At 38.2% G+C, this 27,806-nt stretch overlaps 1 protein-coding gene across 4 annotated transcripts in view; it reads right to left on the reverse strand.

Moving 5' to 3' along the window:
* Positions 1-7,220: 7,220 nt before the first annotated feature.
* The window catches only part of LOC135494581 (cyclic AMP receptor-like protein A), a 37,853-nt gene continuing 17,267 nt past the window's right edge, over positions 7,221-27,806 (reverse strand). Inside the window, exons 10-11 of one of the 4 annotated variants that reach the window (XR_010448404.1) lie at positions 13,202-13,372; positions 11,031-11,085 (exon numbers count right to left, since the gene is read on the reverse strand). Coding sequence is in view for 2 of the 4 variants with exons in the window: in XM_064782679.1 (XP_064638749.1) it covers positions 22,682-22,819 (138 nt within the window). In the remaining 2 variants the exon portion in view is untranslated. Of the gene's footprint in view, positions 11,086-13,201; positions 13,373-22,314; positions 22,820-27,806 lie in introns of those variants that run through there. The other 3 variants (XR_010448405.1, XM_064782680.1, XM_064782679.1) reach the window with 3 other exon arrangements.

Consider the following 27,806-nt stretch of genomic DNA (forward strand, 5'->3'; position numbering starts at 1 on the left):
GACCCAAATGCTATGACAGTTCTGTGGGAGGGGGTCCCTAAATCAACTAGGCGATATGCTATGGGGTAACCCAAGACATTGAAATCCATTGAAGAAAACGAATTAAAAAGATCGGTAGTAAACCTCACGAGTGACTACAAACTAACTAATGATGAAATTAAATTACTTAGCAAAGGCTTAAACTTCTGCCCTGCCACAAAATCATATGACAACCATCAGCTCAACCAAGACACAGAAGAATTCTTCAGAAGAATCAGATTGAGAGAATTATTTAACATTGATGACGCAACAGACACTAAGACCGAAGGTACCAACCCCAGTGACTACCAACTACGTAAAAAATCAAATTGGACCCCGCCCACTGACCGCAATGGCCACCTTGAATCATACATCGCCACCATCTCTGTCAACCTCAACAGAGTCCAACCCAAGAAAACGTTTGACAACATATCTCCGGATGATAGAGAAGCTCACAGCTCCCTAAGAGATAAACCCAACATAACCATAAAAAGAGATGACAAAGGTGGTGCTACAGTGGTGCTCAACACCTCTGATTACATCAAAGAATGTAATAGGCAATTACCAAATTTGTCGACCATCACTTAAGACCACTGGTACAAGACACACACATACTTAAAGGACACTACCGACTTTATCAACAAACTAAACACCATTGATCTCGGATCACCAAAGCCGGACAAACCCGAACCACTCCTGGTCACCTTAGATGTTACATCCCTGTATACTAACATCCCCCATGATGAAGGCCTGGTTGCTATGAGAGAACATCTCAACACCAGACGACAATGTACTATCCCAACAGACATCCTAACGGATGCTGCTGAACTCATACTCAAAACTAATAACTTCAGCTTCAATAACAAACACTATCTACAAAAATCAGGTACAGCCATGGGCACATCCATGGCCCCATCGTATGCCAACCTGTCTTTGGCTAAATGGGAATCAGACTTCTGGAACCGCCAACCCCATAAACCCCTTATGCATGTCAGATTCATTGACGACATCTTCATGATCTGGCCACACGGCGGAGACGAACCAGATCAAACTATAAGAGACATAAATGAACATCATCCCACCATCAAATACGTGGCTAACATTAGTGAAACCTCAGTAGATTTCTTAGATGTCACTATTAGTATTGGGGACAATAACAACATAGAAACTTCCCTATTCACTAAACCCACAGATTGTCATAGCTATTTGGTCTCAACCTCCTGTCATCCAGACCACACCAATAGAGGTATTGCATACAGTCAAGCAATCAGGATTCGCCGAATCTGTTCACGCATTGACGACTATGATCAACATAGCAAACGTCTCATCCGGATGCTGCATGTCAGAGGACACGAGCTAAACGACCTCAATGAAGCCATAGCTAAAACCAGATCTCTAGACAGAGACACACTGCTGCAAAAACAATCTACAGCAACTAGCAGAGACACTGTCATTCCTCTAGTTACAACGTACAACCCATCACTTCCGAATCTACGAGAAATAGTAAATAAACACTGGGATGTCCTAGAAAGCTCTGATAAACTCAGGACTGCCCTTAATTCTGCCAAACCACTTATCAGCTACCGTAGATGTAAAAACCTGAGAGACATTCTGACTAGAGCCGATATCAAAGAAAATAGTCTTTATAGACCCAACACTGGCACAATCAATGAGATAGGAAGACAAACCCTCTTACTGTTCGCACCCCCACCAACAAAAGGCAGCAACAAATGCAACAACAGCAAATGCCCCAACTGCAAAGAAATCAAACTCAGTAACCAGTAGAGTCACCGGCAAAAAAACATTATGATAAACAAAACATAATGTGTAACTCATAAAGGGTCATATACCTCATTGAAAGTGCCAAATGTAACTATCAATTTGTGGGTCAGACTAAAAGGACACTCAAAACCCGAATGAATGAACATCGCTCTGGCATAAACAATGAGAAATCCACATCGATTCGCTCTCACTTTAATAGCAGTAATCACTCTATTAAAGACCTCCGTATCTATGGACTTGAAAAGTTACCTCAAACGAAAAATGAGAGAATTTATGTAGGCCTTCTCCTAGAAAATCGTCTGCTAGCCAAAGAATCATACTGGATTTATACTTTCCGAACGGCTCGAACCATTTCTCGTTTGGTCACTGATTTCGAAGCTGGATAGCAAACATCAGTAGGCACTGCGCACAATCGAAACAAATTGAAAAATAACCAGTAAAATCCAGAAACGTATAACACATATAATGTGACCGAAATGTGATGATATTGAGGAGGAGGAAATATTGCCGTATTCGATCACTAGTGCCACGTGGAGTACTTTTTTCATCGTTTATTTCCAAGTCTTTTTCGCCCATTTGCACTTCTTCATTTTGCACACTGCACTTCAGAAAAGGAAAATATTGTAAACAAAAAGGATTGTTATCAGAATTTTTTGTGTACAAAATATTCATGTGAGCTTTACAATAAAAAATACTTATTACAAAAAAAACAACTTTTGAACATATTTTTGAAAAGTCAGTGCCCACCGCCCGGTGTAGCAGTCGAAAAGCCCCCCCCCCCCCAACCGGAAAATTATGATAATTTGAATTATGACTGTCGAAAGAAATATCGAAATTGGAGGGTGCGATTGGTAGCCCCGCCCCTCCTCATTCTGTTGTGACATCAGCATGCGTTCCAACCAATAGCAACGTCACGACGTTCCGGTATCCCACCATGCACAGCGCACACATAACAACGCCACAACGTCTTGCACTTCGCAACCGTTCGTATCGTTTTCCCAATTGCTCCGGCAAAATACGTTACTTATTTGTCATGTAAGTTCGATCTGACTGACTGTACCGGCATTTAAAATGATAACACTCCCACAAATCCCAGGTGGGAGCATACCATGCAGCGAAAGATATTTTACCACGGCATTTCTCGCAATGACACAACACAATATACATCGATTTCAAAAAATGGTAGGGCCTATAGCAAAAGTTCAGAACGTATCGCGCGCTAGACCAAAAAACACAACAAAACAGTGAAATCCGGAACCGTTTAATTCAGTGATAAGGCCGAATGCAACGATGATGATGAAGAAGGAAAGCGGCAAACCGCCACGCCATTTTCAATCACTTGGTCATGTCATATTTCTCTGAAAGTTTTATTTTCTCAAGACAAGTGTAGAATACGAATATGTCCCTCTGGAAAGAGTGCCCAGCCCTATTGTATTATGGCGGATTCTTGGTATATATGATTTGATGCGTGTAATTTACAGAATAATTTTTCCCCGGACATTCTAATCTATTCTAGGAAATTTCAAACTTTTATACCGGTACGATAATATAGAAACAGGACTGGATATTGATAGACCCTATGCATTAAGACTGTCCCAAGATATATCAATATTTGGCGGGGGCCGTTTGTAGCCCAAAGTTCGTAGCTGACTGTGGTCTTGTTAGGGAGTTTTTCCCGAATGTACGCGATGATGACGTACCCCATTAACAGGACGTAACATCTATTTTAAAATGCATTTCCAAAGTGATTGCATGAGGACAACCCATTTTTGTGTCGTATATCACTGGAAACGCCCGATTCCCCTTATTCTGCAGGATGTTAAATCGGGCATTTTATTACTTTAAATAAATCATAAGCGTCGCATTCGCTCCTAGCTATGTTCACCATCCCAAATGGCAATATTGCCAATTTGGCGGGACAATCAAGGAAAAGCCCAAATATTATACATTTCTTCCTGAATAATTCTTATAGTGACAATTCTACCATGAAAGACAGTTGCTTACGCTACACAAAAAACAAAAAAATATCAAGGGACAACATTTAACTTTTGAGATATGTCGAATTTTGCACAAATCAGCGAAAAACGCACCAACTGGCACTGGACGGCATTTCAACACGGGGCCGACGCACATCCCAAGTTCAGTGTACACATACGTCGGCAACAACAGCGAAATGCGTAGTTTCTTGTTGGCCGCCTATTGAGTAGCGATCCAGGTTTCAAAAACTAAAAAAAAACATGTACATGTATTTGCCAAAACAACTGCTAAATCAACACTGGCATACTGTGAGGACCAAGAAATCAATGATTTTTTAGGAACTACGGTTAGGGTTGGCCGCGGATGAATACCAAAAAAATGGTGGGAATTATTATTTTTTACCCGGCGGTGGAAATTATTTTTTTGGCGGTGAGAAATAAATCCTACGGCGGTTGTAATTCGAGAGAAAAAAAACGCATTGTAAAAAGAAAATTTTTCTATTACTGTATATTGAAAATAAACGCATGTCCTCTATGGGCCACCGTATGGTTGAGTCACTCCATGTATGACGGACTGTATTTACCATAAACAACATTTCCTATAGCAGACGATGTATGTCTCGAAAGGCCGTATTCCAAACAACATTCAAGATACGCATAAAACACACTTGGGAATACGCATTAACAATGAGAAAAGTGGGATAATTCTCTCACTTATATTGTAGGTATAAAACTATTGTGAACTATATTTTTAACAAGCATATTCGCATGCCTTATCAAAGACTTAACTGAAGTTCCAAAATTATCGGTTTTCCATCAAATCAACCCTGGTGTACTTTTAGTAAGTCAATGGAACATATATTATTCATTTTGAAGGTATGGGATCACATTCACCATCCGGAGGTTACTAGCCCCTCCTAGCTGCCTGCGTGCGAGATGAGGAGTGGTCTTTTTGACTAGTTATGTTAATAATGCCTGTTAGATTATTCATCGGGCGGAACCCATGCTTGATAGTGCATGGCCGAACATTTCGCCCCAGCATTACTCTGTGTGCTCACCTGGTTTAGAAGAGTCAATACGAAAATTTACTGGCGGCTAAGATCAGAAATCGACCGACATTGAACCTAACACCATTCCAACCACAGATTGGTTCTAATTTTTCAGAGTGCAACTTGACGCAAGGATCCAACGCAAGTAATCTTTGTGGCGTATCGAACAAATTAAAACTTAATGAATTCATTAAGTTCCATTTCGTATGAAATTATATCATATTCCGCTCATTCCGCTAATTCTACATGGCCCGTTCATATATAAGCCATATTGATGTGTCACCAGTTTTCAGACAGCCGGTACAATAATTTATTATGTATGTCTCATTACCAAGCCTCAGGTAGTCGCAAATATTTACCACTAGCTGTTCCATTTGTCACAACAAATCTTGATGAAAAGTTGCACACTCAACCAAATTTGATGTAAGACAGAGTTACGACCAACTCGAAATGTTTCCTCTTCAGAGATATCTTCAAAAATTAAATGTCCTTGGGACATTGTGCTCACCTGGGAATGATGTATTGGTGGATGAAATGAGACATGGAGGTTAAATATCGACTGGTGAATGTGGCAAATTGAATGAGACGTTTAGAATTTAAGCTATCAATATTTCCTTCTTAAGGATTAAAGGAGATGTATCTGTTGGGGGGGGGGGGGGTCTCTAGTTGTTCATTAGTAAGTGATAATGGGAGATATTGATAGCCTCGGAGGTAATAGAGAGCTTTCGCTAAATCTTCCATCAATCAAGTCATTGACAAGAATAGTCAGTTCAGTAGGCCTTCTAACAGTATTCATTGGTCAATAAAATGTCAGACTCAACATACAATATAAATTAACCAGCATTGCAGAAATGGCAGAAGCACATGGAATGGCAAAATAGACATTCATTCTTGAGTCATCTTTAGAGTAGGAATGGCATTTAGGCAAAATGGGAAATCATACTCGAGTCATCTTGGCTGTTCTACCAATGGGGGTTTCACCCATATTCCTGGCAGGTTTTCAAAGATGGCTGCCTGGAGTCCAAGAAGTAGGTCGAATGGCGATGAATTTTGGTGTGTCAGGTCATGTTGTCATTAGACATCCTCACACCGACTTTCAACTTTCTCGACTCAATAGTGAGCAAACATGCCACCTTCGTTGAAATTTTAGAGTTTGACCTCTGTGACATTGAAAAGTAGGTCAAATTAAAAACCCTGATATTATGTCGTGAAGTGTCATCAGAGGTATCCACAGTAAAAATGTCATGGTCCTAGCCATCAGCGTTCAAGAGATATTGACAAAATAAGGTTTTCAAAGATGGCTGCCTGGAGTCCAAGAAGTAGGTCGAATGGCGATGAATTTTGGTGTGTCAGGTCATGTTGTCATAAGACACCCTCACACCGAGTTTCAACTTTCTAGACTTAATAGTGAGCAACGTGCCCCCATTGTTGACGGACAGCCAGACAGCCGGACAGACGACGGACGCCAGACGTGATGACATAAGCTCCCCAGGTGAGCTAATAATGGACAAAACAAACAACAAAATGATAAAAATGCTCTTAAAAAGGTCATTTATTTTCAAACACAGATTCTACAACCATATGTTGCATGGAGAGAAATATCGGGCTACAGTAATTCCTGCTACACATCCTTGGCAAGGATCCCGGGAGACAATCCCTCAGTGGGAACAATAAATTCCGAAAATTTTGGGTGTTTGTAGCATGACACTCCCTTTTACTTCCTACATGTATAGACCCAAGCCTAGATCCCATAATATATGCCTACAAGAAATTCAACTGTTTTTTCTCATAAAGTTTTTAAAAGATTTTGATGACCTTATCCTTATTCAAATCTAATCATGCTAAATGCACTAAAGGCGCAGGATGAATCAAAATTCACCAGACCTTATTCAGGAATATCACAGTACTTATATACAGTAGAACCTCTCTATTAAGGTCAACCTCGGGACAGACAAATGCTGTCCTCAATGGTGAGGTGTCCTGATTAGAGAGGTCAAATTGAATGGAAACAACCACTTTGGGACAAAAACAAGTGTCCTTAATAGAGAGGGTGTTCTCAATAGAGAGGTGTCCGCTAAGGGAGGTTCCACTGTACTTCTTGGATATTCATATTACTACATTTTGTACAATTTCCTAATTCACTGTACTCCCTCTCATCGAACTTGCATATGTATGCAGAAATATTATCAGTCAATACTGGTGTATGTAGCCAACAGCACAACTGATCTTGTTATGCTGCATAATAAAACACAATGGAATTCGTTTTGAACAAATTAACTTGAAGAATGTTCAAACCAATAACCAGTTATAAATTCCAACCAGTCTGATCTGTTTCCTACTTTGATACTATTCGAGAATAAAAATCTTCAAGTTACTTTTCACCCCCCCCCCCCCCCACCCCCCCTCACACACAGACATAGTACTCAAAATGGGCCTAAAATTTACAAATGCCCTTCCTTGATGAGTACGTACAAAATAAACGGCCCAAATATGATATCGAAATATGGACACAAGCATGGAGTGACTTTCAGGCTCCATTTTTTATCCACAATAATTTGAATTTTTGAGATGACTTTATTTCACGACAGAAAGTTATAAGAACATGATGTATCAACTAGAAACAAATATGTTACCCTACAAAAAATATTTACCTTACCACAGAAAGGGTGAATAAAGATAGTTATATAATACATGAAAGTGCTAGCTACACCTACATCATAATACATAATATGATTTCTATAAATTATACAACAATATAATTTCAACATACATGTATATTCATAATCACAAAAAAAATGTAAATTTAATACACTATTCATTAAACTGTGTACCACAACCAATGTTCAACATTTATGAGCAACCGGAAAGAAAACATGATTGAAAATCTTAGCCAAATATCTTGAGCTCAGCTAAAATGCTCTCATTTCAGCTAGTCACCGGTGATATCATTTTGAAATTACACATATATCATAAATATGAAACTTTGATGGTTGTTTGATAATGATAACAGAGATATAAGAGATGTTCTCAAAAAAGTGCAAATGACGTCACATACAAAATCGCGACCTCACTTTTATGTACTTTTATGTGATGCGTCACAGAGGATGTTGTCTGTGACGCAACACTAAAACTTTGACAAGAGAGAAAGACAGAGTCGCAATCTATCACAAGAACTGTGCATTTATAGTGAGTTCAAGGGTTAAAGGGGATTTCCCACAACACGTGAAAGCTTATTTTTTACATTTTCTCGGGCATTAAAAATGAACCTTCTCATTTTCTGTTTAAATGTCCAGTGCAGATCAGTTTGCTGAATTCAGCCTACTCAACATGTGCACAAATAGGGCCCACAATAGGGTACCTTTCAGTAACTTGCCTATAACTTGATGATGCAGCCAGAGCTTTGATACCAACTGAAGCACGGGCATTGTATTGCTTTCACTAAATTCGCTTTAAGAGCACTTTAAAAAACACCAGAACACTATTGATGCATGGTTTTTGTGATTAATGGCGACACTGTCTCACTGTCTTATGATATAAATCAGATCAATTCCTCAATATTTCACGTGATAAGGTCGTGGTCAACAAAATACAACAACCACACAAGAATATGAGCATGACTGAAAAGTGGTCTCTCGTAAAAATAATGGCGTATTTAAACCAAATTGTTCACCATAGACATCTGTTCGAACCAGACACATAACATGATAGATAAATATACAAAATATAAATTTTTACATATTACTAAGTACTGTAGACCAGGAAATGTTCACATCCGTTTTATTTTCACGATTTTGAAGGTAAACATGAACATTAAACATGTTAAACTGGCAAAAATGTAAACTCCTATGCAAATTCTGGCAAAAATTTTTTTGATACATGGAATTTAGTCTACGGCCAAATAAAGATGACCACATTTCAATAGTTCATTATCCTGACAGTTCATGGCTTACAGTACTGATGTAACGACATAGGGTAAACGGTTATGACTATTGAACATCCACTTGTCCGGTTTTCCCGAGGGTGCCGCCACTGTCTAATCGTTAAAAAGTGACAAGTCCACAGTCGTTGTAGTATGCACAGAGCACTATCCATGAGTTGCACAAAAAAAGTAGTAAATAAAAAAGATGTATTTTGGCATAAATAATACAATTCACAAAACATATCCAACTTTTATCCCCGTTTTCATTATGTTCACTCTCCAAGAGAGCAATACTCTTTTAATGTTTGCTATTCATATCTTGCATGTATTGTAATGTAATCTTTCTGCCAAAATAATCTTTTTTATCTGAATATTTTTTTCATAAACTCACGGATAATGCTCGGTGCATGCTGCAACGACTGTTGGACTTGTCGTGTTTTTCACGCTTAGACAGTGGCGCCACCCTCGGGAAAACCAGGCAAGTGGGCGTTCGAAAGTCATAACCAGGGTAAACCGTCTACATACTGTAAAAACTTCCCAGAGCAAACCGAGTATCAGTATGACAATAAAACAATTGCCATTGGTAGATTATTCAACATCCTCAAAGCAGTACTGGAATCATGAGATGTCCACAGACTGCTTCATGAGGTAGGGAAAACCGCCCAGAGGAAGTTTTACAGTTATCTACTTGATACAAAGTTATCCGACAGACAAATAGAAAAATATAATAAATGTTTTGGTACAAAACTATAACAGTTATGGTTCCTATATGTGTACAGTGGCAACCATACGACAGTTATTATGTATGCAAATGTGACTTGGTATACGCAGCATGGGTATACCAGGACAAATATATAAACAAGCCTTGAAAATGTTAGATATCTAGGTATCAGCATTATCAAAATATTATTCAGTGCATTTTTTCACATTTGGAAATCTTAAACCCAAAAGCTAATGGTTGGGTGATGCAAAATTTCAAGAAACGCATAGAATAAAATTTTCTTTGAATTTTGAACGAAAATGAGTACTAACCCAGAAATATTCATGCGCCTCTTATTTTCATGCCTTTCGCATTCACAGATTATCACAAATATTTATGGTCTGAAAAGACAAATTTAATTGAAATAGGTGTAACAGAGTTGTCAAAAGGATAAATGATTAAAGTTTCCATTCCTCAAATGTGAAAAAAAATGGCTGCAAATATTTCTGGGGTTTACAGTACACATACTTGAATATCGTGTTTATTTTGCGCAAAATAGATACCTAGAAATCCGTCTGCCCTGACATTCTCCAAGGTATTTCATTGGTCATGGGCTGCTAAAGGTCTATTATATTGTAAAGTTATCAGATTCGAACATAAATAAGATATTTACACACCTCCAATTAACTGATCCAGGTAAGCTTTAACTAGAACACTGCACATATCACAACAATGAATCACAACAACAATCTACCTTCAAACAAGACTGGTACAAACAGACTGGTACAATTTTACAAGTATACATGTAGATTAATCCATACTTGGTACAATGTACAAAACATGGCAAGTACCTGGTAGGTCTCTTTCAACCTCAATTTTGTTTGCCTATATCATACATATATACAAAACTAAAAAGATTCTTGGACAAATAATGACAAAACGTGCCACTTATTCGATCCTGAATCAAGGTCAGTTGCAAAAATTTGTGAGAATCAAATACACGGAAAATCTAGACATCTCACAGTAAATTTCTGTCCTTATTCAATGAAAACTTCTTTGAAATATTTCAGAATGATCTGATGCCAGGCGTCAATTTGATAAAACAGTGCTCTAATACTGCAACGCACCTGCAAACAATGCGTCATTAAAAGCAGTGTTTGCAAACTGTAGCAGTGGACACCAACCATGCAATTGGAGCAAATACACAGGCAAATGTACCAAATATAAGATATCGGTAAGGCGGATTTGAATGTTACATCAAGACGCCGACATTAATTTCACATAAATCTTAATTATCTGACTTAGTATAAATACATAGAGCCTAGAGGCTTAACTTTTATGTCCAAATATTCAGAAAATGTGTCTTTCATACTTCTTCAATTTGTAAGAGAAAACACCCGCCATAATTCATGTTGTGTATAGGACTTACATAGAAAAACATGTTGGAAATCTGGCTGTGTAGCCTACCCTCACAAAGCCACACACTCAATGTATCTAGTCTGAATCTTCCTGGACAAGAAGTGGTCAGATCACCTCGTCCTGTTGCATTTGGTAGGCAACGTTCGAACTGTTGACGGATTCCTCTGCTGGGTATTCTCGGATCGTCGACTGGGAAGCTTCTCTGTGTTTTTGGAAAGCAAGCTGTAGTAAATAAACGGAATGTAGTCGTTATACTATTAGTTTTGAAACAGAACTATTTTACAGATGACTGTGAGTGAGAGTACATCCACTTTTTAGGGGGAGTTAGATTTTTCATCTTGGAAGTTAAAGATTTGCCATAGGCACATTGAGATAGCTGTGGACACCTAATGGCAAGGTGGAGGGTTTGACTAACTAATCCTGGGAAACCAAGGCCCAATCTCATCCATGTCAATATACATAGCAGATATCTCTTTAAAAAGCTAAAATTTGGTCTTTTATTGTATATGGGGAACATAGTATCCAGGGAACATAGGGATAATACCCTAGTTCAATGTAGAATATTACATCTTTCTCAACAGATTTTTCATGCATCCATGCAGCAAGCTATATTTTCACAGCTTCCCCACATGCATGTTTGTCCTTTTGAGGGCAAAAGGCTTTTGTAGAGAACATTAAGATGGCTATGCATCCAAGTGAAGACTGTGCAACACCATAAACACTCAGGAGAATCTGTTCTCAAACTTGCGGAGAATCAGACAATGCCCACTTACCAAGCTCGCCTGCCCTGAACGTCACACTCACATTTGTGAGGAAAACATTCTCCAACGCCATTCCCAGGTAAAGTGATCTTGGTAAGTTAGGAGGCCTGATTCAAAGTAGTTCGAGAAGCTTTCCAGAGTGACAGCAAGTGTTTAACGGTCATCCTGAACAGCATCCACCAGGTTTAAAGTCATCAAAAATAAATAAAAATGGTCATAAACAAAATAAGTATAGACTGTTTAATACATTTCCTGAAAACTTCATTAAATTCAGAGGTGAGATAAGGGAGTTCTACTTTAAAATCACAATTAATCATGGTGGATGCTGGTAGACACTATTTAGGATGACGTCGGCTTAATGCAGAAAAGTGTAAATGAACTTTATCTCTTTTAAAAAACTGAAGTGCTGAAGTCAGAAAATCGAGCATTAGTTCTAATAGGCCATGAGCCAAATAAAAAAAGGGGCTTAGTTTTTTAATTCATGACAACATTTCAGAGGCCGAGTAAAAATGCTATTATCCATGTTATTATGATAAGTAAATTGCATGTTTAATATAAAACAAAAGTAATAGTTGGTCCTAAACATGATATATCAACATAAGTAACCAGGAAACCTGTGAACTGAGCTTGATTGAAAGAAAGATTTAGGTGGCAGCACTGAGTAGAGCTATTTTGGCCACCTAGGAGCCAATTGGTGAACTAAAATAACTGGAATTTGTAACGGATATTCTCGTGATTGTCAGTATACAGTACAAATCACAATTGTTATCGCTAAATTTCAGTCATTGGATCATCATTGGCGCGCTAAGCAGTGCACAGGTCGTGGGACTGCCAGTTGATTAAGATGCAAGTTATAGATGCACTCCAAACTAACAACTACGAGGTAATTATAACATTCTAAACTGACAGCCACGAGGTTATTATACAGTCCAAATCACAATTGACAGCCCTTAAATCGCATAATTGGTGTGTCAGTAGTGTGTCACTGACGCGCTATGAAGGACCTTGGTCAAGCATATTTCCTGCATACTATATGCTCAACCTTGTTGACACTACTGTTAAAGGTTAACTCGTGTCAAATTTCACCATGTAATGTTTTAGCTGTTTTTGACAAATGACTACGTCACTTTCTCATAAATCGGTAAGATTTTCGAATCGAAATGCACATTTTCTAGAAATTGATGGTTTAATCACGCCCGGACGGCTCGCTTCGATGCCGTTTTCGTTGATGACATCACAACATGAACATTTTCGCGGTGACGGTTGTTTACATTTAGCGATTTTATAATAAATCTAATAAAAATTGGAAAATTTGAGCTTTACATTTGTGATCAACAATTAAAAACGGACGTATTTCCGCAAAGTTGTAAATCACATCATAGTATCACTTTAAGCACTTCACTGGCATGCCAGCAACTCGCACGTACATTGCTCAGAACCGAAAGGATGTCAATTGTGACATGGACTGTAACAGCAGGGACAGTACTATTTTACAATAGATTATTTTTCAATAGCACATGCATAGGGCAAAGTCATTAGATATTAGCGTGCAGCGGTTTTTCTTGGCCCATACGCACATGCAGTCTCACACATATTTGGTATGACTTGAGAACTGGGTCTCAATTTGTGTCATTATCCTGCAACTGATAGGATGTATCGGAACCCTGACTGCTGATCGACTCATGGCGCTTTGTAGGATATTCCCTGATTGTCGAGGCCGACGCATCGCAATGTCGTTAAAAAGCAAGCTGAAGGAATAAACAGCACGAAGACTTTTACAAACAGAAGAATCATGAGGTACAAATTCAGATTTGTTGCCAAAACCACAACAGAGCCAATGGCTGATATTTATAAAAGACTAGTAAATGCTTTTACTTTAAACTTCATGTACATTTACACTAGCCATCTCTGTAGAAAACTGTAGTAAAAGCATTTACTAGTCTTTATAAATATTAGCCATTGGCATGATGAACTACCCACATATCGAGTTTTCTTGTTGTGAATGCTGTCAACAAATCTCTAGGTATCACCCCAACCCACTGAAATTACTGTCTTGGCCAATTAAGTAACTGAAAACATCAAAATGACTTTTATGTGACTTTATTACAATAAATGTGTACTGTAAAGGTGTACATGCGTTATATTCACGAACAATATTATGAGACAAGGGAGCTTCTGTCTAAAGCAACGAACAACACAAATGACCAGCAAAATATTAGACATGATGAATGATTTTGACTTTCCATTCGTAAATGTTTTGTCCAATTTGTTCTGGGCTCTGCAACAAACTACTGTTGATATTTTTTTAAAGTTGGATTTTTATCATTCCTAGCTTGGTGACCAAAGAGGATTTTTTCATCTTAGTAACCATGGTAATGAAATAAGGTTTTGATATGTATTTGTGTACAGTCAGTGACACAGAAACGTAATTTGGATGTTTTCTGCTCCGTACGGTTTAATTCACGACCAATGAAATATTCAGGACATGTTTTTTGTGTCCATCTTTTAATGTGAGAAATATAAGAACTTATAAAATTTCCGGAAACAAAATGGTCAAGGTGACCTCCCATCCTCCCCTCCCCCCCCCCCCCCCCCAAATGACCACTGAGCAATGAAACTTATCAATTGAAAACCCCAAAAATTCCAGTTTGATTGCAAAGATATGATAAATTAAAGCTAAACTTAGACAAGTAGTGTGCACTTCAGGCCCTAAAAGATGCTGACAAAACATTTTAAAATGGACTCAAATATATTAAATTGCCATGTAAATATAATCTATTCACAATTGCTTCGAACATAAGGATAACATCACACCTTTTCTGAAATCCGAAGACTTGCACTGGTCACTGTGACACCTCTGTGGGTATAATCACCAAGAGCGGCAAATAAAACAGTGCTTTGATACATGCAGATCAGCGACTAAATCGACCTGTAAACAAGTGATCTTTATTACTGTGACCTGTTTTTGACAACATGTTGGAAATCTTAATTCATCATTACTCATTAAGCCACTGCACTTCAGAAACAAAGTCGTTTTCTGTGAAATTTATTACACACATTGTGACTAGTCACTTCTTGGTGGGCCGCAGAATAACCTAGTAGCTACACAAAAAGTGCATTAGTTAAATTCCTCCATAATTCCATACGAGGTTTTTGCTAAATACTAAATATTATCAAACTTCACTCCCAACTTCAGTTCCAAACGTTAAATCATTTTGAAAACTGAGTTTGTATCAAAATTGTATGAGTATTGTAGTTTTAGGACCTACAACACCTCTAGAACTAGTAAGTTGCGACCATTTCGAAAAGCAGTACAGCGGATATAAATGAACAATGTAGAAAAGGAAACAATTTTTCTAATTGCAATGAGGCTATCGCATCACCACTAAAGCCTGCTACACACGAGGGATTTGGATTTCTCACCAACTTAGTTGGTTTTAAAATTAAGAACAGGTGCACAGGTGACTGGAAGTTGAGAGTTGTTCACCCACTCACACGAAAGACATAATCGCAGCAATATTTAGGTCCTGCACTATTTTTAGGCCAAAACCTTGGTCAAGGCTGAGTGCAAATATATATTATTTCTGGCAGGGAAATCTTAGATCTAGAAACATGGCTGCCAATGATTTTGTTGTGTACAATGAGAGGAAGAAAAAGAAGATTTTATTTGTTATTATTGTAAAAAGTATCAGTGAAAAGAGGAAAAGGAGAAATCGATGGGATAATAGGAGGTTTTGGGCAAAACCGTGGATTATGAGAAGGTACAGCCTTTGCGCCTATGGGCCTCTATAAAGATAAAGAGTCAAATTATGGCCCAACTATGTTGTTGACTGAATCACACAGGGAAATTTATACCCCACACTCCTTATATAAACAAAAAAATCCTTATATAAACAAAACTTGTCATCGAGAAATAGAACAAGTCGGTAGTGCAGCCAGCAACTCCAACCAATTGGGCAAAGTATCAGTTACCTGGTCTGCGTTGCAAACACATGAAAGATTTGAGTTGGCCGATTCCTGTTATGATTTAAAATTCCAACTAAGTTGGTGAGAAGTCCCTCGTGTGTAACGAACGGGCTTAAGACCGCGAAAACGACTGCTGCCCTACACTGTATGTATAGCTCTCCATACAATCATCTTTACCCACCAGTAAGTGTCATATTTTATTCATCAAGATCATATTTTGTTATTTTATTGATAAAATAAAACTTCATATGAGAAAAAGTGGCAATAATTCGAATAAGATTTACAGTCGAGAGAGCCTAAAAGGCGAGCTAGATTGTATAAAAGCGGTTCCATGTCCCGTTTTGAAAACAGAAAAATATTAAACCAGTGATGAAAATTTTGAAAAAAGCTAAATACAGTAAACACTGCAATAAGTGGCCTTCGCGGGCAGTCAGAAAAGGCCTGTCTCGATTTTTAGTTGGGAGTATCAAAAACCTGAATCTCAGGATATTATATTCCAAAAGAAATGGTCCAGGGACCATGTGCTCACCTCGGGTAATGATCACCATTCCATCGCTGTGTTTTAAATTGCCTTACTGTACCTTTTTTACCGGTGCCTTTTTTACCGTCTACCTTTTTGAACGCATCTTCGGCCAATCTGATTGATATCTGAACTGGCTACAGTATTTCTTGCAAATGACATAGTATTTTAGTTGAAAAGGTACCCCAGGGCCCCAAAAACCACCCCAGCACCGGATGCGAAGAAATAAAAAACTTTCGTCTTCTCACTGACGAGATAGTTTATATTCGCTCACGTCAGGCTATACTGATTTTATGGAATCTGGAAGAATATTCCAATCTTAGCTCTAATGCACCGGACCAATAAATGAGTATTTTTCATAGCAGATATGTCATAATATAACAATTATAAATATGAAAATAACAATACTGCAAGTTGTACAGCAAGCGGCGTAATTCACAAAAGATTATCTATCTGATTTACATAACAAATCACTTCGATCACTTTGATTACATAACATATTGTTTTTAAATAAACAGATTCATGAGATCTTTTCCAAGTCCTTAATATGCTGACTTGATCAAGAAATCGAGTTGGAAAAAAAATACTGCAATCAATGTAAGACTCTCCCCTCCCCAATGTTAGGCTAGGCTAATGACACTTGGTTGACAACTGAACTGAACATGTTTTGCTTTCCAGCTTACCAACCATCACTACCAGGGTTTCCGCCAGAGGGTAAAATGGGTAACATTTTGTACCCAAAATAAATCCTAGGGTAAAGATACGTACCCAAAAAATCAGAGACTTTGATATCGTTGAATTAGAATAAAAGGCAGAATGCGGTATTTGTAGCCACAGTTTATTTGTAGCCCTGCATTGTTTGATGCATAGGGATATCAATCAGTACAATTAAACCAGGGTTACAAATACCTTACACTATCAAATCCAGGTACATGTCGCACAGAAGATGAGCCTAAATGACACCAGGAGATAATGGAAGAAATTGATGTGCTCATATTTCACAAAAGGCAGTCAACAGAGAAATGAACAAACAGTCTGTCTCAACCTGCCAAGCTCAGAGCGACATGCACCTGCTTTTGCTGTGACGGGTCACATATGTGACCCATTCTAGCAAAACCAGGCGCATGTCGCACATAAGATGAGCCTAGATGACACGAGGAGATAATAGAAGAAATTCGTCAGATTTCACAAAGGCCAGACAATAGTGAAATGAACAAACAGTCCGTCTCAACCTGCCAAGCTTAAATTGACATGCGACTGGTTTTGCTGTGACGGGTCACATATGTGACCCATTCTAGCAAAACCAGTCGCATGTTGCACATTAGATGAGCCTAGATGACATTAGGAGATAATAGAAGAAATTGATGTCGTCAGATTTCACAAAAGGCAGACAATAGTGAAATGAACAAACAGTCCGTCTCAACCTGCCAAGCTCAGAGTGACATGCGACTGGTTTTGCTGTGACGGGTCACATATGTGACCCATTCTAGCAAAACCAGTCACATGTCGCACATAAGATGAGCCTAGGCCTAGATGACACCAGGAGATAATAGAAGAAATTGACGTTGTCAGATTTCACAAAAGGCAGACAATAGTGAAATGAACAAACAGTCCGTCTCAACCTGCCAAGCTCAGAGCAATATGTGACTGGTTTTGCTGGAACAGGTCACATACAATGTCACTGTCACCATCAGTACAATATCAATATTGATAACTATAACATCACTATGAGAGATCAATGAACACTTTTATGAATATGCAATATCGCAGTATACTGTGCAGTAATTTCACAAAAATCTTTGTTTGGCAGAAAATCAACATTTCAAAGATGTTGTTAAATTTCAACAAGCCCACATGTAGATATTGATGATTTATCATCAAGGTTTTATAAACTGGTTTCTCACTACACCCTAACAAGCAGTCAGTAAAGAAATTGGATTGGATTGCTTGTCTTTTGCCTTTTGGTAAAACTAGTTATCAATATGTTTGATATTGTTTAACACAGGTCACAGCTGCGATTGCCCCACAGACAGATTCAGGCAGAATATCACCTCTCCAGGTCAAGGCTAATAACCTAACCTAGTGAATCGAAGGTTATCTCAAAACAAGAACCTCGCATTCACTTTATATGTAACTTTAAGTTTCCTTGTTACGCTGAGTGTACAGCACTCCCAGTCACAATACTCCAATCAAAGGCAAGGGTTTGCTTACAAACAGAGGTATACAATGCTGTACAAAAAGGTCACTGATGTACACAAAGCTCACTTATTTGGAGGACTTTAAATAACCTAACTATACATGAGCAATGAAAACATATATTCAACACATGATCACATCAGCGGTTCTAAATTATCTGTTTAAGACTTGATGTAAAACAGAAAAATCACAAAAAGATCAGAATAATTGGTCACATGATGTAGCATGTGACCAAATATATTTCAACTTTTTGTGATCATCGTCCTCCTTATTCCAAGTCTAAAACAGATAAATTTGAACTGTTGCTAGGTACATGGATAAAAACATGTTTTCATCACTCAAACGAAGTGACATGTAGGTTACTGAATTCCTCCAAATGAATGAGTTTTGTGTACATTTGCGAATTTTTGTACAGCATTGGATACCTCCGTTTGTAAACAAACCCTTGCCTTGGATTAGATTTTGGGCATGCCATCTGCTTCATGCAGCCCCTCAGAGAGGTTGTTTCTGATTCCGGGGGACCATCCTGACTCTTGGTATCTTGCATAACTTACGCACTCCATGGGGAACGCAGCGTTGTCAAAATGAAACAGAAATTTGATGATTTACAGAATGGTAACCGAGTAGATTAGGAAACTAAATCTCTAGCATAACCTCAATGACCAATAATAGTTGTCTATTGCAACTGAGTACATTATTTAAATCAGGAAACTAAATCACTTGCAGAAATTTCATCGCCGAGTAGACACTTTAACTAATTCGACATTGTCTTATTGTAACTGAGTTTGAAATGTTGTTAAACCTCTGCAGTGACTACAGGGTCTCCCAAAAAAGTATACCCACCTTGAATCATCCATTATATGTAAACTACTAAATTTTATTTCAAGTGCAGTATGTCATTAGAAAAAGCTGGATTTACTTCTTTTAAATGATACCCTAAACATGCATTTATTTTCACGAGTTCATCAGAAACAATGCATATTTTTTTTAATGGTACCCGGACTCTTGCTCGTGTTCTGTTCTTCGTAACTGTGGGAAAATGAAATCACAAACAAAGAGACTGATGAAGATTACTCACCGGTTCAAATGTTACACAGTGTGAAATTATGGCATTGATCCCTCCACATGACCCCCTCCCTATCAATGCACAGGTGGCATCGTCTGACCATGTCTCTTGTTGATTTGTCACAGTGTGGAATTAAACTGCTGCCAATCATTGCATTGTTACTGACACACCCATGAAAATAAATGCATGTTGATTGTGTTATTTAAAGGAGTAAATCCAGATCTTTCTAATGACATACTGCACTTGAAATAAAATTTAGTAGTTTACATATAATCGATGATTCAAGGTGGGTATACTTTTTTTGAGACACCCTTTATATCTGCTAATGCAACATTGTCTTATTGTAGCAGAGAGTATGATATGTTGTTAGACTTAGGAAACTGAATCGCTGCAGAGACTCTATCTCCTAATTCAGCAATGTCTTTGTAACCAGGAAACTGAATCTCTGCAGAGACTACATGTATAATTCAACATTTTCTTATTGTAGCAGAGAGTATGATATGTTGTTAGACTTAGGAAACTGAATTGCTGCAGAGACTCTATCTCCTAATTCAGCAATGTCTTTGTAACCAGGAAACTGAATCTCTGCAGAGAATACATGTATAATTCAACATTGTCTTTATAACCAGGAAACTCAATCTCTGCAGAGACTACATGTATATCTCTTAATTGAACACTGTCTTATTGTAGCAGAGAGTATGATATGTTGTTAAACTTAGGAAACTGACTCTATGCAGAGACTCTACCTCCTAATTCAGCAATGTCTTTGTAACCAGGAAACTGAATCTCTGCAGAGACTGTCTCCTAATTCAACATTGTCTTTGTAACCAGGAAACTGAATCTCTGCAGAGACTATCTCCCAATTCAACATTGTCTTTGTAACCAGGAAACTGAATCTCTGCAGAGACTATCTCCTAATTCAACATTGTCTTTGTAACCAGGAAACTGAATCTCTGCAGAGACTATCTCCTAATTCAACATTGTCTTTGTAACCAGGAAACTCAATCTCTGCAGAGACTACATGTATGTATATCTCTTAATTGAACATTGTCTTATTGTAGCAGAGAGTATGATATGTTGTTAAACTTAGGAAACTGAATCTATGCAGAGACTCCCAATTCAACATTGTCTTTGTAACCAGGAAACTGAATCTCTGCAGAGACTATCTCCTAATTCAACATTGTCTTTGTAACCAGGAAACTCAATCTCTGCAGAGACTATCTCCTAATTCAACATTGTCTTTATGACCAGGAAACTCAATCTCTGCAGAGACTACATGTATATCTCTTAATTGAACACTGTCTTATTGTAGCAGAGAGTATGATATGTTGTTAAACTTAGGAAACTGAATCTATGCAGGGACTCCTAATTCAACATTGTCTTTTTAACCAGGAAACTGAATCTCTGCAGAGACTATCTCCTAATTGAACATTGTCTTATTGCAGCAGAGAGTATGATATGTTGTTAAACTTAGGAAACTGAATCTATGCAGAGACTCCTAATTCAACATTGTCTTTTTAACCAGAAAACTGAATCTCTGCAGAGACTGTCTCCTAATTCAACATTGTCTTTGTAACCAGGAAACTCAATCTCTGCAGAGACTATCTCCTAATTCAACATTGTCTTTGTAACCAGGAAACTGAATCTCTGCAGAGACTGTCTCCTAATTCAACATTGTCTTTGTAACAAGGAAACTCAATCTCTGCAGAGACTATCTCATAATTCAACATTGTCTTTATAACCAGGAAACTCAATCTCTGCAGAGACTACATGTATATCTCTTAATTGAACACTGTCTTATTGTAGCAGAGAGTATGATATGTTGTTAAACTTATGCAAGTATCAATTCGTTTCTTGTACCCCCCCCCCCTCCTCAAGGGTAGTTAAGCTATCACCACTAATCTTTGCCGATGCTTGAGAAGTATTTATTTTTCCTTTAGTGAAAATTTGGCGAAGCTGGAAAGAATAAGGATGCTAATGTGTCGATGTCTTGTCGAACATACAGCCTTACCCAGTAAAATTAGTTCGGTTACTTTATATGACGGTGATAACTGATATATTGTTGATGGTGATGTCTTGACGAAAGAAAAAGTAGCATTGGTGAAAAAAGGGTGATGCTTGAGCCTTAAGATGTCGTTATAGGGTGATAAGGTGTCGTACCCTTGAGGAGGGGGGGTACAACACACGAATTGATACTTGCATTAGGAAACTGAATCTATGCAGAGACTCCTAATTCAACATTGTCTTTGTAACCAGGAAACTCAATCTCTGCAGAGACTATCTCCCAATTCAACATTGTCTTTATAACCAGGAAACTCAATCTCTGCAGAGACTACATGTATATCTCTTAATTCAACATTGTGTTATTGTAGCAGAGAGTATGATATGTTGTTAAACTTAGGAAACTGAATCTCTGCAGAGACTATCTCCTAATTCAACATTGTCTTTGTAACCAGGAAACTGAATCTCTGCAGAGACTATCTCCTAATTCAACATCGTCTTTATAACCAGGAAACTCAATCTCTGCAGAGACTACATGTATGTATATCTCTTAATTGAACATTGTCTTATTGTAGCAGAGAGTATGATATGTTGTTAAACTTAGGAAACTGAATCTATGCAGAGACTCCTAATTCAACATTGTCTTTGTAACCAGGAAACTGAATCTCTGCAGAGACTATCTCCTAATTCAACATTGTCTTTGTAACCAGGAAACTCAATATTTGCAGAGACTACATGTATATCTCTTAATTCAACATTGTCTTATTGTAGCAGAGAGTATGATATGTTGTTAAACTTAGGAAACTGAATCTATGCAGAGACTCTATCTCCTAATTCAACATTGTCTTTTTAACCAGGAAACTGAATCTCTGCAGAGACTACATGTATATCTCTTAATTCAACATTGTCTTATTGTTACAGAGAGTATGATATGTTGTTAGGAAACTGAATCTCTAGGAAACTGAATCTCTGCAGAGACTCTACCTCCTAATTCAGCAATGTCTTTGTAACAAGGAAACTGAATCTCTGCAGAGACTACATGTATAGCTCTTAATTGAACATTGTCTTATTATTACAAAGAGTATGATATGTTGTTAAACTTAGGAAACTGAATCTCTGCAGAGACTCTATCTCCTAATTCAACATTGTCTTTTCAACAAGGACACTGAATCTCTGCAGAGACTGGCACTCTATCTCCTAATTCAACACTGTCTTATTGTTGCAGAGAGTATGATACATTGTTAAAGTTGAGTATGATAATAACTGACTAGCTGCAGAGACTCTCGTGTCTCCTAATTTGACATTGTCTTATTGTAAACGAGAGTATGATACGTTGTTAAACTTAGGAAACTGTATCTCCTGAGGAGGAGGGGAAGGTTCTCGACTTCGGAACGCCACCGGGTACTCGCGAATTACATTGGGCTCATTGCGACTCTGCAGTGCCACCTACAGGGAAAAGACAAAAAACAGAAGTGCAGTCATATAATTTTCTATCAATTACCAGGGGTTTAAAATCATTTAAGGCAACTGAGTTTTCTTTCAGAATAATTGGAAGAGAAGAAAAAAACTCTTTTACACAATTGAGATAATTCAAACATTTTTCAGCCAAGAAATATTCAAATTGTGTCAATGTTTTTTTTCCTCTAAAAAGTAATTTGTGTTAAATCAAACTTGTAATAGTGTGGATGGTAAAAAGTGCTCAAGCTTTAACAATCCAGACAAAAGATGAAATTGAAATCATAAAAGCTGTCACAAAGTGCAAGCTACTCGTCATTTCTATTATGACTTTTCAATCCAATGAATTTTAAAACTTTCACTAATAAGAATTTTGAACAAATTTCATGAAGCATTTAAAACTGTTAAAAATAAATGAATAAAACTGATTTACTTTGAAGCAGAGGTTTTCACTCGAGAGGTGCAACAAGAGAGACAGTGAAGGCAGAGACACAAATCACAATCAAAAGAAAATTCAAATAAACTCAAAATTTAAATCATGATCTTTATATCAACCCCAACAGCAGATAGCATGATAAAGATCATGTCAGTCCTGCATTAGTGAGGGCATTACCTGCCAACACTAAAAGTACTTTTAAAGGTCATAACTCAAGGTTTTTTGCCATTTTCTGCTGTAAGATGATTTCAAAAGTGTACCTAACACTTTATACAATACAGAAAACCAAATGCAATTAGCTCCATCCATTTTGAAGATATAGCCAATTACCTAATCAGGCTAGCAACTGGCTTGTTAGAGCCAGGCGGCGGGTTCAGCAAAAGTTGTGATGTAGATCAGGTCATCTGTACATGTCATGCAATCATAAAAGCAGGAGGGCCTTAATTAATTATGCACACCTGGAAGTAATGTGTTTCATTCACTATGGTGTATTGTGTGGCTCCGAATTGTGTCAAGGATAGCACAAAGAACAATCGAATGACGGATGGGACCCATTTTCATGAATTTCCAAAGCCAGTTGAACGAGAGAGGAGGAAGCTGTGGATTCGGAAGTGCAAACGTTTGGAGTGTTGGAAGCCTGGGCCTTCGGCCAAACTTTGCAGTGATCACTTTATCGATACGGATTATCACATGAAGCCGGATATCTGCAGCCAACTGAATATTAAATGCCACTTGTTAAAAACAGCTGTTCCAACCATGTCAATTGCATTTAATGCCCGAGGCTGCTGAGGTCGGTTGTTATACATAATGTGTCAGTGACAGCCACTGTCAATGACAGATTATTGTCATCTGACATCTAGGCCTATCTAACGTTGCACGGCATTATATCGTCACGTCAAGATGATTGTGCATAATACCTTCACTTTTCAATAGTAGTTCAGCGTTATGACATAACTGGCGATACAACACAGACGAGGCGAAACAATATTGTGCAACATTAGTCTGTTCAAAAATCACACATGTTATGCTTCTGCAACCGTCTATCAATGTCTTCTTTGCTATATCGGCAGGTCTGCCATGCAAATTGATTAACCACAAATTCTAATCACTTTCGTCCGAATGATCACTCTCATTATGATCTAGTGATATTAATGGCTCGAACATGTACGGCTCAACGTTTAAATATCCTTCTGTATCGACCAAAACATCCTCAAATTCACTGCTCTCACTCTCTGAACTGTATGCCGAAGCCATCTTGCTTTGTTCTGACTGACTGATCTACGTCATCAAAAAATCCCTAGCGGCCACATGTGGAACTAATCTAAAGTTGTGTGTGGTGGGAAATTCAAATAGTTTAAAATTGAAAATTGAAATCTATAATATAATGCGCGTTGTGGCCGCTAAATAGGAGGCGATTTTTGTTTCAAAATTGGGCCTCGAAAATGCGTCGAATTCTTGCAACTTTTGGTTTCGTAGGTGTGGATCATAAGTAAGAGTGTCACTGAGGGTGTCATACGTCGAATATCTTGGTGGTTTTAGAATAAATAACAACTTTTCAGAGAGCACGTCGACTGGAGAGCTCCGCTCATTCTCAAAAGCATACACAAACTTCACGCATATTCTCCCTGCCACATCAGTATTAGCTTCCAGCACGTATGTAGTGCTACACAACCTGGTCCATGGTGCAGGGTATTAGCAGGGAGATTAATGATTAGCCTATTCTATTTTAGTTCTATTCCAGAAACAGTTATGCCAGGATGGACAAAATATGTACAGTGGCCAGTGCTTGCTCTTTGATTTATTCTTTACTGACTGATGTTGTCAGTTTGAATTGTGTTCTGCATCTCTCCATGCACCTGGCTTTGGTCCGACAGTGGCATTGGGTAAGGGAGTGGGTAGGTGATATGCCTAATATGTGAGGGCCTTATTTGGAACAGGACCTGCTGTCACTGGTCTCAATGCATTGTGTAAAATAGCGTACTCCAATGAATCTATTGGGGGTTGCATGTAGATAGCAGCAATAAGTCCCTAAATGCAGTTCATTGCGTGTTTAACCTTTAATAAAACTTCAGTAACGTTAGAAATTTAATGTAGTTCAATCATCGTGCCCATTTAACTAATGTATATTACATTTCAACTTTGCCCGCTCCATGGGTATATGCTAGTAACTAAATAATGACTTTATTATTAGAATTTTTTTAATGTCTGGGATCTTGTTTTTTTAACCCTCAACATATTTCATGAGTATCAAGCATGTTTTCAAACCTTGATATATGGCCTTTAATGCGATTTACTAATAAACAGAAACCAACTGTTTCATATCATTTGGGTTTATAGTGAAGAAGCAATTCCTAACAGAATAAATCAAGTATGGTGGCATTACCTGTTTTCGGTATTTTTTCTTCTGGATTATGAAAAACAGTATATAGAGTATTCATTTCTTGCCAAGAATCCGAGGTGAGAACAAAAACATGCTCTCAGGCAGAGAATTAATGTACATGAGATAGGGACCCCAGCTTGAGTAGAGAATCGGGCTTGGCAGCGATGACTGGCTGTCACTAGGGTATGAAAGTTCTGTCAAGCGATGAAAGAAACTTCTCTCAAACGTATCAAATGTAAATTGTCATGAATCAAATGAGGCTATTTTCAGCAAGGGATCTGACATAATAAAATACCTAATATGTCATGACATTGCCTGCCAGTGTGATGTCGCTGATGAAAACGTGACATAATTTTGCGTGGACGGTGGTGTTCGTTCTGTTGTTGTTGTAAAATGAAGAAAAACGGCGCTGTTTTGATGCTGCCCAAGTCACACCGGTAGGCCACCGTTGTTTAAGGAGTTGATACAGAACTGGAGGTATTGGTTGTCTCACCCAAACTGCGAGGGTGGAGCTAAAATTTAGACCAAAACCGAGGCGTAGCCGAGGTTTTGGACAATATTTTAGCTCCACCCGAGCGGTTTGGGTGAGACAATCAATACCGACAGTGAGGTATCAATTTCTATTCTAAAACATCTCAAATTAAATATCGAATAATGTGGTTTTAAATGCTTTTGACATGCTTCCATGTTTTGCATCAACCCAAGCGGTTTGAGTTGTCTCACCCAACTTTTTTTGTTTTCTTTCTGCCGGAAAGGTCGCACTGCTGCCAGGGTAACATCAAATACTGGACAGAGAGGTTAAAAGGGAGACTGCAGGAGGCATCCACTTCACACAATGAGAACAATGCAAGCACGATTATAACCAGAGGGTGTGGCCAAACAAATGCACACTAACGTTTTTAACAATATGTGAGCCGTCACAGCAAAACCAGTCGCATGTCACTCTGAGCTTGGCAGGTTGAGACGGACTGTTTATTCATTTATCTATTGTCTGCCTTTTGTGAAATATGAGCACATCAATTTCTTCTATTATCTCCTGGTGTCATTTAGGCTCATCTTCTGTGCGACATGCGCCTGGTTTTGCTGTGACGGGTCACATATTACTACAAATTACCATTATTCTGATCATCATGAAGCATCATGATGCAACACGAGACCAAAATACCAGTTTGATGACATCATGACGCAATGTAGTGTGATGCATTACAAAATGCATGAGAGTGTTTCAGCTAAAAGCAGAAAGGAAGGGGGTGCGGCGCCCTGCCTCACCAGGAGGGGCCCTTAAAAAACCCTTCTAAAAAAAGTTTTTATGATTAATAGAAGTGGTGTGACACCTAATAAAGGGCATACATGTGTTTTAAAATGCACAATTGGCTCCATAAAATCTCTTTTGTATCATAAAACTATAAAAAATTGTTGTTCCTTTAACTAAAAGCAGAAATTGCCGCAATGAAAAATGCCCTTTTCTGGCTGAAAATTGCTCTTGCCTTTTCAGGGTGCAAAGTTGCCCTGCCTTTTTAAAATCCTGGCTGAAACACTACATGAAGCATGCATGTAAGGAATCGTAGCTAAGTGGTTAAACCCATATCGGTACCAAAACATTTTATCAGACTATTCTATACCGGTAATTCCATACCACTCTCACAAATTTCTAACAATTCATATAGAGTAATCTTGACTAGATGATACTTTCACTGAACATTTGTTGTTTAATTTATTTTGCATCATTATTTCACCAACAGTATAATCTCCATTATATTTAAGGTAATCTGGAGTGGTCTTAAACTTATGATCACAACATGAAAATTACAAGTATTACAAACAATTTTGAACCAGTGATACTGGCAGTGTCGATCCTTCTTCGGCTGGAATATGACGTCACCGAGCATCTCCTGGTAACTGTTCAGGGTCAGCTGTAGGGCACGAAAAAAGCTCCCTTAACTCCTTGCTTGAACCTCCTTTGGTCCCTGTCAGGAAACTTAGCATTCTCCATCACGTGATTCAGGCAAGCTTTGGGGATATGATGCGCCACTTCCAAGTTGCCAGCTGAACTGAAATGCCCACGCTTATCAAATGTGACCCGTCACAGCAAAACCAGGCGCATGTCGCTCTGAGCTTGGCAGGTTGAGACGGACTGTTTGTTTATTTCTCTCTTGTCTGCC

This window comes from Lineus longissimus, chromosome 10 (assembly GCF_910592395.1).
Source record: "Lineus longissimus chromosome 10, tnLinLong1.2, whole genome shotgun sequence".
Lineage (NCBI taxonomy): Eukaryota > Metazoa > Nemertea > Pilidiophora > Heteronemertea > Lineidae > Lineus > Lineus longissimus.